The following is a 16,876-nucleotide window of genomic DNA, read 5'->3' on the forward strand; positions in this document are numbered from 1 at the left end:
ATATAAAGTTAATGTGGATCTGTTACAAAGCTCTTTACAGTTACTGGGAATTTCTGTGGACTGCAAAAACAAGACCTTGTTGAAGATATCCCTGGACTACCTACTTTAGCATACAGTATAATTCCTTATGGAATCATGCCATAGATTCCATCCCAGTAACACACGTTTTTTTAAAATCTACATCTTATAAAGTCTGCATCTTTATATGGCTGTTATGCAGCTGTTATACAACTTTTAAAGAATTCATTTTGCAAATGTTCTAAGCTATAAATCATAGCTTAGAGAGTCAACTGGAAAGTCACAGATAACTGTTTAGAAGATTTAGCCTCTAATTGCACATATTAACTTCTGACTGCGTATTGTATTGCAACACTTGTACTATCAGATAGTATGAAGTTCTGCATGAGATGGTTTTAAAATGGAAAACATTCTGCTGCTGTCAGCAAACACAGTGCGCTTGAGGTTTGCTTATACAGTATACATTATGTTGGTAACATTAACCCACTAGCCATCAAAAGCCACATAGTTATGCGTTTTTCATGTGGTAGCAAAGAATTCAAAAGATCAGGTGTTAAACTACTGATTCAGTTACATGCCATGCACTCCAAGCTTGAAGAGGTTTTTACAGAAAGGCCCCAATCTTAGCATGTGTAGTTTTCCTACATGGATGAATTATATCACAGCACCAAAAAAAAAAAAAAAGCAAACACTGACACTTCTAACTGAAAACTGCAAGAAATCTTGTTATTCCCCCCATTTGGTTCTGGTAACACCAGTAGTCTGTCAACTTAGAAATCTTTGCTTTTCACATTTAGCACATCAGACATTGGAGGCAGCTCAGAAATGATTCAAGGCATGTGGCTCTATGGCTTCCTGCTTTTTAACACAGTCTATGGAAATGGAGACATAAAATCCAGCGCCACATAACAAGCCCTGAGAATATGGAAGCTTTTTTTTCGTGCTGACAAACCTTTCTTCTCTTCACAGCCAGTGTCAGATTTCAGGGTGTGGCTGCTGCTGTGCAGAGAATCTTTTGAGTCTTCATTTTCATCAAGAACCCCAGCAAAGCTGATCTTCCTCTCATATCGGTGCCGGTCCATCTCAGGGTCCAAACGCAACCTGCAGCTCTCAAGATCCTGCAGCAGCATGTGTACCACAGAAATGCACAAATAGAGTAAGCCCTCATACCCCTCTCCAACCACAGAAGCCTATGATTTTAGCAAGAATTTCCCTTAAATAACAATCATATTCCTCTCAAATAAATTCCCTAATTGCATCTTGTCTAACATACACTGACACACTCTCAAATCCAGCTCTAGTTTGGTTTAACGTATCTGAATGGGATAATGAAAATACTGAATGTATTGTTGTGATGGAAGGAGTTGATGACTGTAATGCGGTGTCTGCTCTACAGATAGTCACAGACCTTAAAGCTGACATACACACTAAGCCCCACTTTTCAGAGCAATTAAACAGGAATCACAATTAAATCCCCCCTTACGTGATGACAACTGAAAATCATGGAAAGCTACTACCCAAGACTCTAGATTATACGGCACAACCTAATCAGTACTATTGGCTTATCTACATTAGGAAGCTACCCCTACCATAGATGCTGCCGGTATGTTATGTTGGTTGAATCCCCTATCAGAGATGCCATGCATGACAATACGAAGGAAGGCACTTTGGTGGTATAGCTGTGTTGCCCAGGGGAAAGGGATATTTGATCTTTTCACAACGCTATGTGACATAGGTATGTGCCAGAAAAAAATTGTAGTTTAAGACCAGATCTAAACAATTTGGCCTAAGGGGTTCTCCTGGGACTAATGCCAAACACAGGGCCTAGGGGATTAGTCACAACTATGTTTGAGTGTGGATATGTAAGATGCAGAAAAAAATGTGAGGGAAACAGTTGTGAGAGAAAGCAGAAATGGAGAGTGTCTTGAGCACAGAACTGACAGGACAGACACACTGGGAAACAGCAAGCAAGGAAACTTCTTGATGCTGTTTGTTTCTACTGTGCTCAGAAAACAAGACTTTTGTGGATAAACAGCATTGCACAAAAGAAATACCTCCTGAAAGAAACAGCCCTGCAAGCCCTTGAATATTAGCTAACTTCTTGGGCAAAGGAGGTTAGTATACCAATATTCGATTACATACTCATTCATTTTCTCTAAACACAGATTGGAAGTAGAGTATGGGAAAACCCCTAGAGGGGGGCCTACTTCCAAAAGACCTTCTGACAAACCCACAAAGTAAGTCCCATTCATTTAAAAATGTATTTGTGACTCCTGCTTAGTGACACTGATAACTTTGAGAATACTCAGCAAGGGAAATGTCTAGAAATGTCAAATGGCAGAGATCTGACTGTCCCAAAGTGCACCTCTGGTGTTGTGAGGATGCCCTACAATGCACTATTCTTGGGACACAACCAAGGATTTCTCACACATGGATTAAGATCATATTGGAACCTAATGGCACCTGTACATGTGCTGGACATCTGCTCCAATATGCACTAATGAGCATGCATTGAAGCAGAATCGATTAATCAATTAACAGAGTCTGCTGAAGCATGTTAATTAACTTGCTCCAGAAGCCTCTGTGTCATAGGCAATGTGTAGGGTGGGCACGTGCCCCCCTGAGATTGACCCTTGCCAGCCGGGGAGTGGGAGGCAATAGCCGGTGCCCCGCGTCAAGATTGTGGGGGTGCCAAGAGAAGCACCAGAGGCACTTCCTTCCAGGTTTGCCACCAGCACTTCTGGTTTTGCTGCTGGCACTTCTGCTGGCAGCAGCGATTGACTGCTGGGGGGCCCCCACCCCCTGGTCAGCGATCGACTGCTGGTGCCCCCCAGTATCAGGAGGCACCGGTTCCCACGCTCTTTGTGTCATATCTATTCAGCATGCCCATGCTTCAAAATGGTAATGGGGGCACTTTAACTAAAGTTTGTCAAATGAGCTTTAGTTTAAAAGCCCCCACTGCCATTTTGAAGTGTGGGACACTGAATCCACGTGACACCGCGGGCGCTTTAATTAGAGTGGCTCCAAGAACTGCTCCAATTAAAGTACCCCCCATCTACCCAGAAGCACATGTATAGATGCCCTAAATGGCTAAGGACACAAAGAAAAGTTTAAAGCAACTCAGCCTGGCTAATTCAGATGCACTGAATTGTTTATGCTTAAACTGTTTCAGCTGACTGGTTCAGTTACAGATCAGTCAGTCCTTCAATGCTCACAAGGCCATACTGCCATCAATAGACTCTGCAGATGTTTAGAATAGTGCAGGGTCAACCTTTCATCCAGAAACAACAGCAAGGAGCTAAGGAAATGAAAGCTGCTGTACTGGAATTTTGTCTTTTATCAGCAGAACAAAAACTAACTTCATCGTCATGCACCTGCATCTCTTCTTTAAAATGAAAGCAAGTCACAACATTTTTCTTGTAGAAAGAAACTTCACCTACTCACTTCCAGTTCAAATATAACAGGACTTACACATTACTTCTTAAATGTTATTGGTTTAATGTCTGTTCAGTACATGTTCCACATTTGCACTGTGGCCATTCTTTTCTGATGGACTCTGACGTTGTATTACCTTAAGTTTCCTTCCACTTGCATGCTACAGAATCATTCCTCCTCTCCCACAACAGAGTTATAAAAGCTAGTAATTAGCAGCGTTTTTGCCTGGTGTAAAAGCATAGTTTCCTATTGACCCTAATTACTCAGGAAGTTCTTGATTTTACACCTACCTACTTTACTGAGATGATTTATAAGAGCTGGCATTATCCTGCTTTCTCTAATAGTAATTTATTACAGGGTGAAAATGTCAACAAAGACATTGCAAAAAGACTCACACTAATTTCCTCCTTTTTAAGTCCCTCTTTTCTGAATACTTTTTCCTCGGTGTCTCTTCTTTTTCTCCATTTTCTTTCCTTTTCCCTGCCAGCCCCTTCAGTTCCTTTCTGGCTCCAACTCAATTTCTGCAGCCACTTAGCCCACAATCCATCCATCTTCTCTACTGATCCATCTTCTGTCCCCCTAAATCCAATTGCTCCAATCAATTCACTGATGACCAGCCTCTCCAATCAATTAGCTGCTGCAATCCATATTATTTACCTGCAAGAGATTTAAATCTCTGCCTCATCAAACCCTATATTCAGTTCTCCAATCTACTGTTTGCCTTCTAGTCAACTTCCAAACCTTGTGGTTTCTAGTCTGCTTCTCCAGTCCATCAATTCATTCTCTCTTCCTAATCAGTTCTCTGATCCTCCCCTCCTTCCCAGTTCCTTGTTCGAGTGATCTTTTTTTCCCTCAGTGAGACTCCAAATTAAATTCCTGCTGTCAATCTATCCTTGTTTCCTTAGGGATAACCTCCTGGGAATTTGTCTCCTTATTTATACAGTTCACTTACCACAAGAGGCTCAGTACGTGGCCTAGGCATGTAGGGAAAAGTCTCTCGGAGAAAAGTGGTGATCTCCAGGAGAAGCTGGCATGCTGCCATCTTCAGGGCAAAAGGACAACAACATTTGGTGGGATTCACAGTGCCTGGGAAATAAAATAGTCTTAGTAAGAGAACACATGACACAAAATCTGAAACCAATAACTGATGAACATTATTACACATGATACATAATGCAAGCTGCATGTGAAAAAATGTTATGGTTAATAATGAATTCCATATTCCTACACTACTTTTCTAATATTAAAAGTACGGATTAATACATAAACCAATCAGCACCTATTCCATTTAGTGTACTGTGTGGTTACCGATGTATCTGCTATACTGAACTGGTGCAAATATGTAAGCTCTGCCTACAATGCTATATTAAAATTACTTGACAGATACCCTTGTCCCTTTATGGTTTTCCATTCAGCCAAATGTACAGCAATTATAGTAATGCTCCAGGTCACAGTAGAGATGAATTCAAATCAATTTAGAAATTAAGAGCCATCTTACATAAGGTTATTTTGGCAGTAACCTTAAGAAGTCATTGTCCCCCCTTCCCTCCCCTCCCTTTGATCAAACACATACTTACAAATAGTCAACATACATATACTGGACCTATTGTTAACAACTATCCAGGAAAACAAATAAAGCAGTAGCCCTCCAAAGGTTGCTTCCTTTTTTCCACATACAGAATACAAATGTCACATTTAGAGATGGGGCAACAACTACATACAGTTATCAAGTCATCAAAGGTCTGGAACTGAATAAAACAGAAAACTTCATTAAGAGGTATTCAGCAAAGCAAAGTACTTACACAAGTGCTTTATTCCACACCAGTGAGTCTACCCATATGCTTAAAGTTGAGCATATGTGCAAGTGGCCTTGCTGAAATGGAATCCAAATGTGAAGCTTCAAAATCAGTACTCATTATATTTTAATGATGGTCCAATACTATCCAAACCTTGAAGATTATAATGAGCTCCTGCAGCCTCTATTAATTTGTGAAGGACCCTGACAGCTACTGTATGAACTATGCCCATTTCTGATGATTATTTGGGTTAAACCAAGGATGCTTATGGAGCCCCAAGGGCTGGTTAGCATGGCCCTGCATGCTAGATCAGGAGGCATGTGATGCAGATCTGATCTGACCCATTGACAAGCCCCATGCCACTCATCTGGCCCCCGCAAGTCCAAAAAGTTTGACCACCACTGGGCTAAACAGCTGATGAACATGCCCATTTTTGGTAATATGTTATTTTCACCATATTTTGCACATCTGATCCTGTCATGTCACACAAAGAAACTGAACAAAGGAACACATACATATTACCAGACAAAACTGCTTATGTTTGCTTTGCTGACTGGCTCTTCCATACAGTTTTCTTGTAATGAATGACATTTAGATGCACCAAAATGATCTGAATAGTCAGATACAGTGGTAATCCATAGGGTGACAGTATAAGCAACAGCATATTCTGTGATTAGAAGAGGCTCAGGCATACCTACCAGGAACAGGCAAAAGTGCTCAGGAAGAAATCAGAGAAGTGCTCTGCTTTAGCAAAAAGGAAGAATATTCCTCTGAATGCCCTGAGCTGGAAAGGGTTCTGTTCTGTTTCTATACCCATGTATGGGGACAGCCTACCTTGCCTCTGTCCCTATGGCCACATGTTGTAAACACCTATCCCCTTTCCCTCTGGAGTACCTGGCATCCACAGTTGAGTACAACGGAACAGTCTGTGTTCCCTCTTCGTCACCATTCTGCCTGACCTTTACATGAGCTATTCAATGAGTGTAGGGTCAGGAAGGCTCTTGTGCATTTCACTCCTTTGCATGTACTGGCATAAGGGCCACACAGACATACAGCTATAAAAAGCCACACGCATACAGGTACCACAGCCTCAATCCAATGGTATACGTGCAGTATCACGAAATCCATAACCACAGGGCCTGACTCTCCTCTCTTACACTAGTTTAATGCCATTCAGTCCCCACCATTCCCACCCCCTTGATGTCCTTTATGCAGTGAGTAGAAGCCAACAGATACAGAAACTGCTCTTACACATTACATCCAATGGACAACAGTAATACATACAGACACAAGCCAGTACACTACAACACACATGTATATACAAATGGTATTGGAGAGGATACAATGCTTGTTATCATCTTTGCCAGTAGCTATATATTTATTCTGATTTTACAGGTCATGTCATAATTTGTGCATCTACTTACACTTTCAGAATCTGCAAACTTCTTTTAAAAATCTGTTTTTTTCAGTGATTTGGCATATAGTGTGTTTTTAGCAACATTTTCCATATCACTTCACTATATTTCTGTGTTAAACTTAACATATGGAAATTAAAACATTTAAAGGTGTCTAGCACAGCTATGTCAAACTACATCTAAAATAGCTGATCATACAAAAATATTTTTGGCAGGGATGTCTTTGAAAAAAAAGAGGAGTCAGAATGGCCTCCAGGCACTTACACAAAGGCAAGAGTCTAGAGACGTACAATTGATTCATTTTATTTATAGTTGCAATACACAGTAATTGCAACATATTGCCTGCTTTTTAGACCCCATTTCTTTCAAGGTCTCTCATTGCTCCTACCCATATGATATGTTGTACATCTAGGCACAGAAAGAAAGGGAAGGGAACTTGGTGGGGAGGAAATACAGCTGGGTGGCGAGAGTATGAAAGAGAAAAAGAAAAATTAAGTGCTCCTAAAGCAGAGGTTCTTACAAGCGGGGGTTCTTGTAGTAAAGGGAGTCTCCTTACTGTCATCTAAAAAGTCTTCCTCCTCATCCTCCTTTCTCAGTCTTCGCTTGGTCTCCTCATCATAAATGAGGCCCAGCAGATTGGCGGGGCTTTCACTCTCCCCATGGCACAGCTCATTGAGTCGGACGCCAATTGCCTGCCAAGAGAAAAGAAGAAAGTGAGAACTCCTTGAGGTTCACTTGGGGTTAACAACCCACATCCATTCTAAAGATAGCTGGAGACTTTAGGTTAAGAACAACATATTGGGCATCATTTTTATCAGTAGAGGTTATTAACTAGCACTATTTTTATCACTGGTTCAGGATAAAATAATGGATAAGTGCTTGAGAGGTTGGGGTGAACAATTGCGACTTAATACATATGAAATATTGTCTTCCATTTTTTGGTTAAAATCTGAAACGTTCAAAACTTGGGGAAAAATATGTATCTAATAAAAACTACAGAAGCAGGAAGACACTGGGCAAAAAAATGTCTGAATTTTCCCTCAACTCAGCTGTCTTTTTTTATTAAAATCAAGGAATGAAATACACCAAGAACTTCTGCTGAGAAAGTGCAACCTAATGATTAGGGCAGTTTCAGACTTGGAAACCAGGGTTTAAGCCAATGATCTATTACACGCTTGATCTGTGACACTGGGTAAGTCACTCGGCCTCTCCACATCAGTTTTTCATCTGTAAAATGAGAAATAACAGCATTTTCCTACTCACAGGAGTATGGTGAGAATAAATGCATTAAAGATTGGAAGTTGCTCAGATACTATGGTAATGTGGGCCATCTCAACTTAAATGGATAGATTCCCAATGAAGAAAAATAAAAGCTTCAGATCTCCAAATGATTTTTGTTTGCTTGTGGCTGTTTGAGTCCACCATTACCACACGCAAACCAAAGTCAGGAGAGCAGTTGCTTATGCTGTAATAGGGTGTATTAGTAGGCAGAATGCTTCATAGTGCCCCTATTTCAGAACTAAAGGGATTTTCCCAAGTAGTGCTGCCTATAATATGTGTATATAAGAGAACATGCAAGGGTCCACAAATGTTGACAAGTACACCATTTGATAAGCTGGGAAATGTTTCTTGGTCAGTGGTACACCACTTCTTCCAAAAGCCAGCCTGTTCTTTTGGGACCTGTGGGGTCATTACTTACATTTGACATAGAGAACGGATTTGAAATGAGGCAGAAAACAGGCATGATCTTTATTGACCTTACAGCCTTACATGACACTATATGGTTCAAGGTCTCAAAAATAGACTCCACTCTATGATACCCGACTGCAAGCTATGCACTTTCACCATGAACATGATCTCCAGCAGACCATTCAAACTCACTACTAGCCAAGGAGAAAAAAAAAAGGAGTACAAACTGAAGAATGGAGTTCCCTGAGTGTCACTGTTTGCACCAATACTTTTCAATGTATATACCTCAGACTTACCATATACAGCATCTAAGTGATACATGTACATTAACAATGTTGCCATAGTAGCCCAAGGAATAGGCATGACGGAACTGGGAAAGATACTGCATATGACATAGAATTCATCATGGACTATCTCCACAAGTGGAGTTTAAAATTGAGCATCAGTAAATCAGTATCATCACATCTACCTGGACAATCGTTGAGCCAAGAGCACACTGAATATCAGAGTAGGCAACCACATGGTTCCCCATGAGCATACCCCAACCTACCTAAGAGACGCATTAGACCATTCCCTCCCCTATAAACATTATGGGTGTGCAAAACGGGCTGTATTCGATTTGGATTTGGCCTGAATCAGGGAAAGTGATTCGATTAGTAGATTTGGATCACTGTCCCCGATTCAATATGGCCAAATCTGAATCTGAAGATTCAATGCTGATTCAAAGAATCAGCGATTCAGCCATAGACATAGCTTTAAATGTTTTTTCTACATACCTCAAGGTGCCAGGCGTGGCTCATGAATGCTGTGATGGTGGGGCAGATGGAGAGTCCCATAGGAGTTCCGGGGGACCCTTTGTGTGCTTGGCAGTGGACCTCCCACACCCTCTGGCTCGGCGATTGGCCATGGGGGTACCCCGGGTGTGCCCCCAGACCCTGGAGGCACCAGTTGTCAAGCCAGGAGGGCACGGGGAGTGGGGGGCAGCATGCTCCCTGGTGGACCAGAAGTGCTTCTGGTCCACTTCTGGGTCTGCTGCTCAGCACACTGGGGACCCCCATGATCTTGTGGGGTGTTCCATCCACCACACTATTGCAGCATTCATGAGCTGCCTGGTACCTTGAGGTATGTAGAAAAAACATTTAAAGCTATGTCTATGTCTGAATCATTGCATCTTTCCGAATCTCTCTGAACCAATTCCGAGGGTTCTGATTCGATTTGGAAGATTAAAGGACCTCCTGATTCGAATTGGATTTGGAGATTCGGCCACCGAATTAGGCTGAATCAAATCAGTGACCAAAGCTTCACATAGCCCTAATAAACATCTCATTCAGAAGGTCAGCAGTAAAGTCTCTGCATCGGTAGCTGCTTTAAGATATTTTAATCAGCATGACATGGGGTGCCAACTCCAAAGTACTCCGAACCATTGCACTTGCAATGATATATGCCCCAGAAGAATATTGTGCTCCTGTATGGTTCAGAAGTTGTCACACTAAAAAGCTAAATACTACTTAGTGAGCTGAGGCTCAAAACAGGCTGCACAACCTACATATACTCCCTGTACTCTTGGGCATTTGACCAAGCGATATAAGAAGACAGATTCTAACATCATTACTGGCAATAGAGGCAAGAGATTATGAAAATCACTTGCTCCATTAACTGTTAACTGAAGACACAAACAGATGGAGGCTTAAGGGCTCAAAAGTCGTAAGCCAAGTTCCTGGAAGAGACTGTGGGTGTTGACTCAAACCTACGGGCAGCAACAGAGTGGGCTGACTGCTGGGAAAGTTCAGATCTATTCCTACAACATTTTATAATGACACTAAATAGCTCCCCAACCAGGTATGGCCTTGACAGAGAAGCAGGGGTCAAGCTGAACAGACAGAACTGGGTATGGACCCTTCAAAACAATACAGTATAAGATGAATAACTTGAACAGTCCCCTGTGTGAATGTGGTGTCTAACAAACAGCACAGCACTGAATCAAAAGCTGCAATCTTTACAAATGCCCAGACAAGTGATATATCAGACAGTGGCTCATAGATTTGGAAGTTGATATCTGACACCATGAGAAAGAGAGAGAGACAGAAATGGAAGCTATTCATTTATTTTAATAACCATTTACCACTGAGGTTATTTTGCTTTTAGAGGGGATGCCCTGAAAGGAGACTAAAGCTGATTTTCAGACCCTCTATACCATATCATCTATCTTCCTAGACTGAAGTGAGGCAGAGAAAGAAAAGCAGTCACAAATAAGTATTATTAAGCTCATCTCCATTGGTACTAAGCAGCTACTGAAAAATATTGCAATAATGGACAGGAAAGACTGTTATGGAATAAAAGAAAGTGCTACTACAGTAATTTGCAAGCTTATCTAAATGGTTGCCAGTCTCAGTTATCTGTGAGGATGCACATTGCTAAATAAAATCCAAATCCCTCATGCCTTCTCCCTTCCTCTGTACTTCAGTTATTTAAGGAAGAAATATCTCCTTTGCTTTCTTGCAGCAATATGTGGAAAATCATTGCTTTTTGCTCTGTTGTCTATGATAAACGTCTGAACAATAATGTATAATTTTGCAGCTTCCTAACTAATGAACAGAGAATTTCCTAGCAGTTACTGACTGCAAAAAATACTCATGTATTTCTTAGTTAATGGATGGAACACAACACTTCAAAATAGAAGAATGCAGCTTTTCAGACGAAGCCACAGGAAATTTTCAGTCTATTTTGGTCAGTTTAGTCTATCATTTACAGACAATGTCACTGTTGGGATTGCATGCTGAAAAGGATTAGTAATGGGCCCATTACTTCTAGTGGCAGATCAAATCCAGGCCAGGGAGGTAGTGACTTAGAGTTTTTTTATCATCTGAGGGCTATTAGTAGCTAATATTAAATAAGTTTGCTGGTCTCTGATGAGGTCTTTGTCTATCCTCAAGTTTTATAATGGCACCCTCATTGAGTGATGACCCAGAGCCCTAGATCCCTTTCCTATCAGAAAAATCATCACTGTAATTAGCAAATAGGCACCTTCCTGGTAATCTGAATGAAGAAGCAAAGCACTGAAATAGACTGAAGACTGAACTGCCTTCCCAGTTCTATGCCTTCAGTCTAGAGTCCCACACCATAGTGCAGTGGCTTTGTGTCTTCTGCCAATGAAAAATGGCCCCAGAGCCAGGATAGCAGATCTTGGGCTGTACAGTGGACAGGAACCCTCTGGTAGCAGAGAGCAAAAATAGTGGTCATTCTGTTCCCTTTTGCTGCCATAGGAGTTATGAAAAGTGGGGAGAGATCTGGCCTGAACTTCCTTATGTATAGGCAATCCTCAACTGTTGCTGATAAACCAGCGTTATTTAATGTGTTATGTTAATAGGTTAGTCTTGCATGCAGTTGGCCCAGGACTAAGGAAGAAAAATCCCTCAGCAGGGCTGCTGTGTAGTCCATATCTAGAGTCCAGGGAAGCTCCAGTACTGCAGTAGGGTATGAGGCACTGCTTCTGGCCAAGCTGTTTCTGTCAGCTCCATGAAGAAGGACAAGGTTTACTCCAGGGATACAATGCCTTCCTTACAAGAGCATTGACACAGTAAACATGGAAAGAAAGTTGCACTATCAAGATTAGATTCCAAATCTACTTCTAAAAATAAATAAATAGAGGTGTAGAAAATGCAAAACGCACAAAAAATAGAGGTACACATTTTAAAAAGCATTCCCCTGTGAAGTTGCAGTTAAGCAGCTAGCAAACAAACCCTATTCTGGGAACTGAGTGTCTTCTCAGGGATAGGGCTTCTGATACCAGTAAGTATAAGACAGCTGTGTTGCAATCCGCTTTATTTTAAACCCATCAAATAAAAATCAATATTTGCTGCAGGGAAAGATACTTTATTTCAAAGCCACCACAAGGGAGTTAGAAATAAAGGAAGAAGTAAAAAAAAAAAAGGAAAAGCTATAAATAGAACATTGAAGGTCATTTTATAACCTGTGTAATGGGTGAAGGTATCTGAAGGCTAGGGAGAAGCACAGGCTTTTGCCTTACAGTAGAGTTGTTTAGAAAAAGCACTGTAGTATCTTTAAATACTGTGTCACTCAGGAACCATCATCAACACCACTGAGGGGCAAGGGAAGGTTTCATTTTCAGACTGCAATGTATACCTGACATTAATAACATGGTCTGAGGAAAAAGAAGGGACTAAAGAAATTTCCTGGCTTTCAAGAAAGGGAGTAGGTCAAAGTAATATTTACAAGCTTTGTTCTGTTGGTGTACTTGCCACAGTTGAAAGAAGGAGAATACAGAGGTACTTGTCTAGTGTCCAAAGTTTGGGATGGGAGCTGTTCTTCCTGATTTTCAGATTTTTCTAGAGCTTTGCCTAGACCGGCATCAAAATCTTGATGCACAAAACCTCTAGCCTCAGCGAAGAGCAGTCACACAAAGTGGATATTCGGTTACAGAGATATGGCCATTTTTGTTGGAACATTACTAAATCGGCACAGGTGCAGGAAAAACACACAGCAACTAGAGCCATGAAATTCCCTGGCCCCCTCCTTCCAACCTTGCCCATGGACAGGAGAAAACCTCACGTGCTAGACCTTGGAAGAATCTGTCAGCAGTCGTCAGCTTTTAGGGTCTGCTCTTTGGCAGAAGGAACACAATAACTGGTAGTTCAGCTGCCAAGCTGGACAGATCCACCGGATGGGTTCTTGTGCTGGGCAGTGGGGCCCAATCCTTCTTTCTATGGAGCCAGTCTGGCTGGGCAAGGACCGGGAAAACCCCTCCAAGGTCTGGCCCTCCCCAACTGGGAAGACCCCATCTCGGGGGGGCTGAAATAGGGAGGGTGAGGGGGGTTATTTACTCCTCCCCCTGCATGTCAGTGACTCACATTGGTTGGCCTTGCAAGGAGAGGAGGGGGTAATCACTCCCCACAGTTGGGCAGACCAGGGCTGGAGAGGAATCCTAAGCCAGCCAGGGTAAAACCCCCAGAGGCTGGGGATTCCCTCATGTGGTCAGATGCCAGGTTTGGGGCTGCGCCCAGAAGTGGGGAATTCCTTTCCCTCTCCTGCCAGTGGGTCAGTGACTCATACTGTCCCGTCTTGGGTGGGGGGCAACCCTTGCAGACCAGGGTGTGCTCGGGGCTGGGGGACAGTGTACCCCCCCCATCCACCCCTGCAGGGCTGACAGGTACAGGCAGGACCAGGCTGGGGAGCAGAGTCATTGCTGCCTCAGCCCTGTGACTGCCATGGGATGGGCCTGGCCCTGGCTCAGCCAGAGCAGGCAGTACAGCCGAAGCTGGCCTGCCTGGCCTGTGAGGGGGTTAGTGGGGAGCCCAGTGCATCCTAGGATACTGGGAAACTGGACATAACTTGAGAGAAGAGGGGACTTGGGAGAGAAGTTCCACAGGCTGGCTTAACCTAAATCAGTTAAGTCTCATATACTCCATACATCCAGGTTTATCTTAAACTGGGTTTGGCAATTTTGAAACTGGTTTGTGTCTGGTGAACTTCTGTCCTGCTACAGGTTTAAACTAGTTTCTCATCATTTATATCAGTTTATGTGTAACTTCAGTCCCCAGCTGTACCGACAGTCTCTTCTGGAAGAGGAAGGGCAAATAAAGCTATTTGCTTCATTTTTTTTAAACTTTAAATTCTGTCATAATACCTTTTAAGACCAATGCTTTTGGTCAACCCTGGAGACAAGCCAGGATCAGGCTTGTCCCTGCCTGAACAATCCCCCACCTCTACTACCCAGCCCCTGTGTAGAGGTAAATATATAATATATAAATTAGCTTTTGAAATGGAGTATCACTCAATTCAAAAACGTTTTGGTGCCTTCAGTCCAAGAAGGTTGAGAATTACTGCTCTAGTACTATACACTCAAGACATCCCTCATTAGACTCAAAGTACCCCTTGAAATATGCTAGCTCTTAGTTTTCACTTAGTTTTTTGACTGTGGAAAATAACAGAGACATTTTTGTTGCAAAGAACTCAGAAAGCCCACAACAGATCAGGATATTTTTAACAGTATGGATGCTTATCTCATGAGTCATGAATAATGTCTGCACACCTAACAGTGCTATTGTTGTGGTTGAGATTGCAGCACCCTATCTGAGAATCACTGCTCTAGTGGACTTAGAATGAGTTTTACCTGCTTTGAGTCTGGGTCTAAGTGCTTTTAAAGTGGATTTTAATACAGTATTTTGGTATACATTTAAAACTATTTTTACTTAAAGAAGAAAGGTGAAAACTTACATCTCCCCACTGGTAGAACAGTTTGGCTGCATTCCATTGCAGCTTCTGGTTCCGTTTATTTCCCACTATAGGGGAACGTCCACGGGACAGCCCTTTCTTTGTGATGTTCACATGATGCCCTTTCATCCACTCTGGCCAATTGCCACGGTTGCAGCGGTGAACAAAGCGAGCACATTCTAGGAAGAGGGCTGCTCTTGCCACCACAGGAGCTTCCTGAAAGGTTTGTAAAATGGCATTAAAACAAGTTAAACAACCACATCTACTTTATTGTTGTCATCTTCTGAACTGCTGAGCACTATGTGTGGAAACACGTGGAGAATGCGAGAACCCCTAGGGCAAGTAGTGCAGCTATGGTCTGCGTCTTGAAGCGTGAGTCTCTTACCTGAATTGGAAGAGTAGGCCCATTAGATATAAACTTCTATGCCTTCTCCATCACAAGAGGGAGAAAAAGATCCATGTATGCATCAATATGGGTCACAACAGCAGGAGCTCATAAGCTATTTTCTAGTTTTTAATGGAAACACATTTTCTTTCACTGCTAGTATTCCTCACTCATAGTTAAGTCAGACAATGTCAGCTGACTTAGTGTGTGATAGAGATGTACCTGAGCCAAAACCCCAGTTGACCCCCTCCAAACTTGGGACATTTCAAACTTATGTGTGAATTATTTATCTGGCCAATAATTGGTGTTGACAAAGGTGCCTAAGAGGTTTTGGAGTGGATTGATTAGACTGGCTAAAATGGAGATCATAATAGTAATCTAAATAAATAAATTCACATATGGGAGTATGGACTGTAATATAACCTATTTCCGTTTTCGACCTAGTTCATCCCTTTCACTGATGATTGCTTCTTTTTTATTGTTTTTTGCAAACATTGTGAAAATATTCCCCCACATATGAAAATCAACCACACACAGCCACTGTTTTTTTTCTTTATCTACTATAATGGTGTCTGATAGCACACTGCTCTATGCTACAACTGCCTGATTCCTTGCTCACTATAAACCCACTTATTCGGAGATCTGTATAACAGCCAAAAATAAATCTGATTCAGGCTAAAACTTTTCATAAGAAAATGAGCCAAATTTTCAGGCTGCCTTCATTAGTGAGCCTGTAAATATTGTAGGCACAAATGCCATCTTAGGCAGGAAAATACCAGCCTTTTCACGCATGTTGTTTTTTTTTCTGCCTCTGTGACTGTATGGAAGCATTAATGAAGCCTTACTGAAACTATGACCTATACAGTCTGTGCTGATTGTAATTAGATGCTGATGGCCACATTCCCTGATGGAGTAAATTAGCGTAACTCCACTAATCTCCCTGCTAATTTACATCTGTTTAAGATTAGGAAGCCAATTGTGAAAATATTGGCCTTCATTTTCCAAGCAAAAATTGTCATACATAGTTTTGCATATTGAAGATCCATTTTTTCTAACAGGGAGAAATGCTATCAAATCTTCCTGAATTTGTTATAAAATACTCTGCTCTGCCTTCACTTCATTTTTTGTTTTAAGTCAACCACCACATAGCCTCATAAATATAACAAGAGTTTAATTTAGCAATAGCAACAACATAATTTTTCAGTGTTGATTTATGTATTTTTCCTATTTTGCTTTTTAAGCTTTATTTTAAAACTAGTTCTGAATATTTACCAGAAAACTAGCAACATTTAAAGTTGCAAATAGCACAATTTTGGTAAACAAACAAAATATGCCTTACAATAAACTACAAGTAAGATACACAAAATGGCTCCAAAATACATAGCAGGATTTTTTTTGACAATTGTTCCCTTTTGTGTTTATCAGTATCTTCCTTTTTTCTGCAAGTACTTTTAGTAAGTATGAATTTGAAAGCACTGAGAATTGATGTAACACTGTTTCCATCAAATTCAATGCAAATTGTACCAGTGAGTTCTGCACATTTTGCCACTGGGTTCACAGAATAAAGAAAATTTTTGAAATTCCCACCTAACATGTTTGAAAATGGAAATCATTATTTGTCTCAAAGGGTAGGTACAGACATTGAAAAAGCCTAAGGCAGAATTGATTTAAGGGCGCAGACAGAAACAACGTATACAAACTCTCTGATCACACAACAAATTGACCCTCATTGTACAATAGTTCAAATGAAATTGCTCCTAAGCAGAGCGACTTCAGAGTGACTTCTAAGGCAGACATAAAGCTAGGACTAGCGTCCAAGATCACGGATAATAAAAAGTCCTTTTTCAAATATATAGGGAGGATGAAGAAGGCACCAGGTAATGTGGGGCCCCTGCAAAATACGCTGG

The 16,876-nt window shown here is 41.5% G+C and overlaps 1 protein-coding gene across 1 annotated transcript in view; it reads right to left on the minus strand.

Annotated features, from left to right (window-relative positions):
* Positions 1-16,876, minus strand: part of UNC80 (unc-80 homolog, NALCN activator) — a 230,274-nt gene that overhangs the window by 110,753 nt on the left and 102,645 nt on the right. The window contains exons 23-26 of the mRNA XM_019523430.1: positions 14,588-14,800; positions 7,221-7,356; positions 4,406-4,539; positions 971-1,136 (exon numbers count right to left, since the gene is read on the minus strand). Of these exons, the coding sequence (XP_019378975.1) occupies positions 971-1,136; positions 4,406-4,539; positions 7,221-7,356; positions 14,588-14,800 (649 nt within the window). The remainder of the gene's footprint in view (positions 1-970; positions 1,137-4,405; positions 4,540-7,220; positions 7,357-14,587; positions 14,801-16,876) is intronic.

Source organism: Gavialis gangeticus, unplaced genomic scaffold (genome assembly GCF_001723915.1).
Source record: "Gavialis gangeticus isolate Ggan-Ray unplaced genomic scaffold, GavGan_comp1, whole genome shotgun sequence".
In the NCBI taxonomy this organism is placed as follows: Eukaryota; Metazoa; Chordata; order Crocodylia; family Gavialidae; genus Gavialis; species Gavialis gangeticus.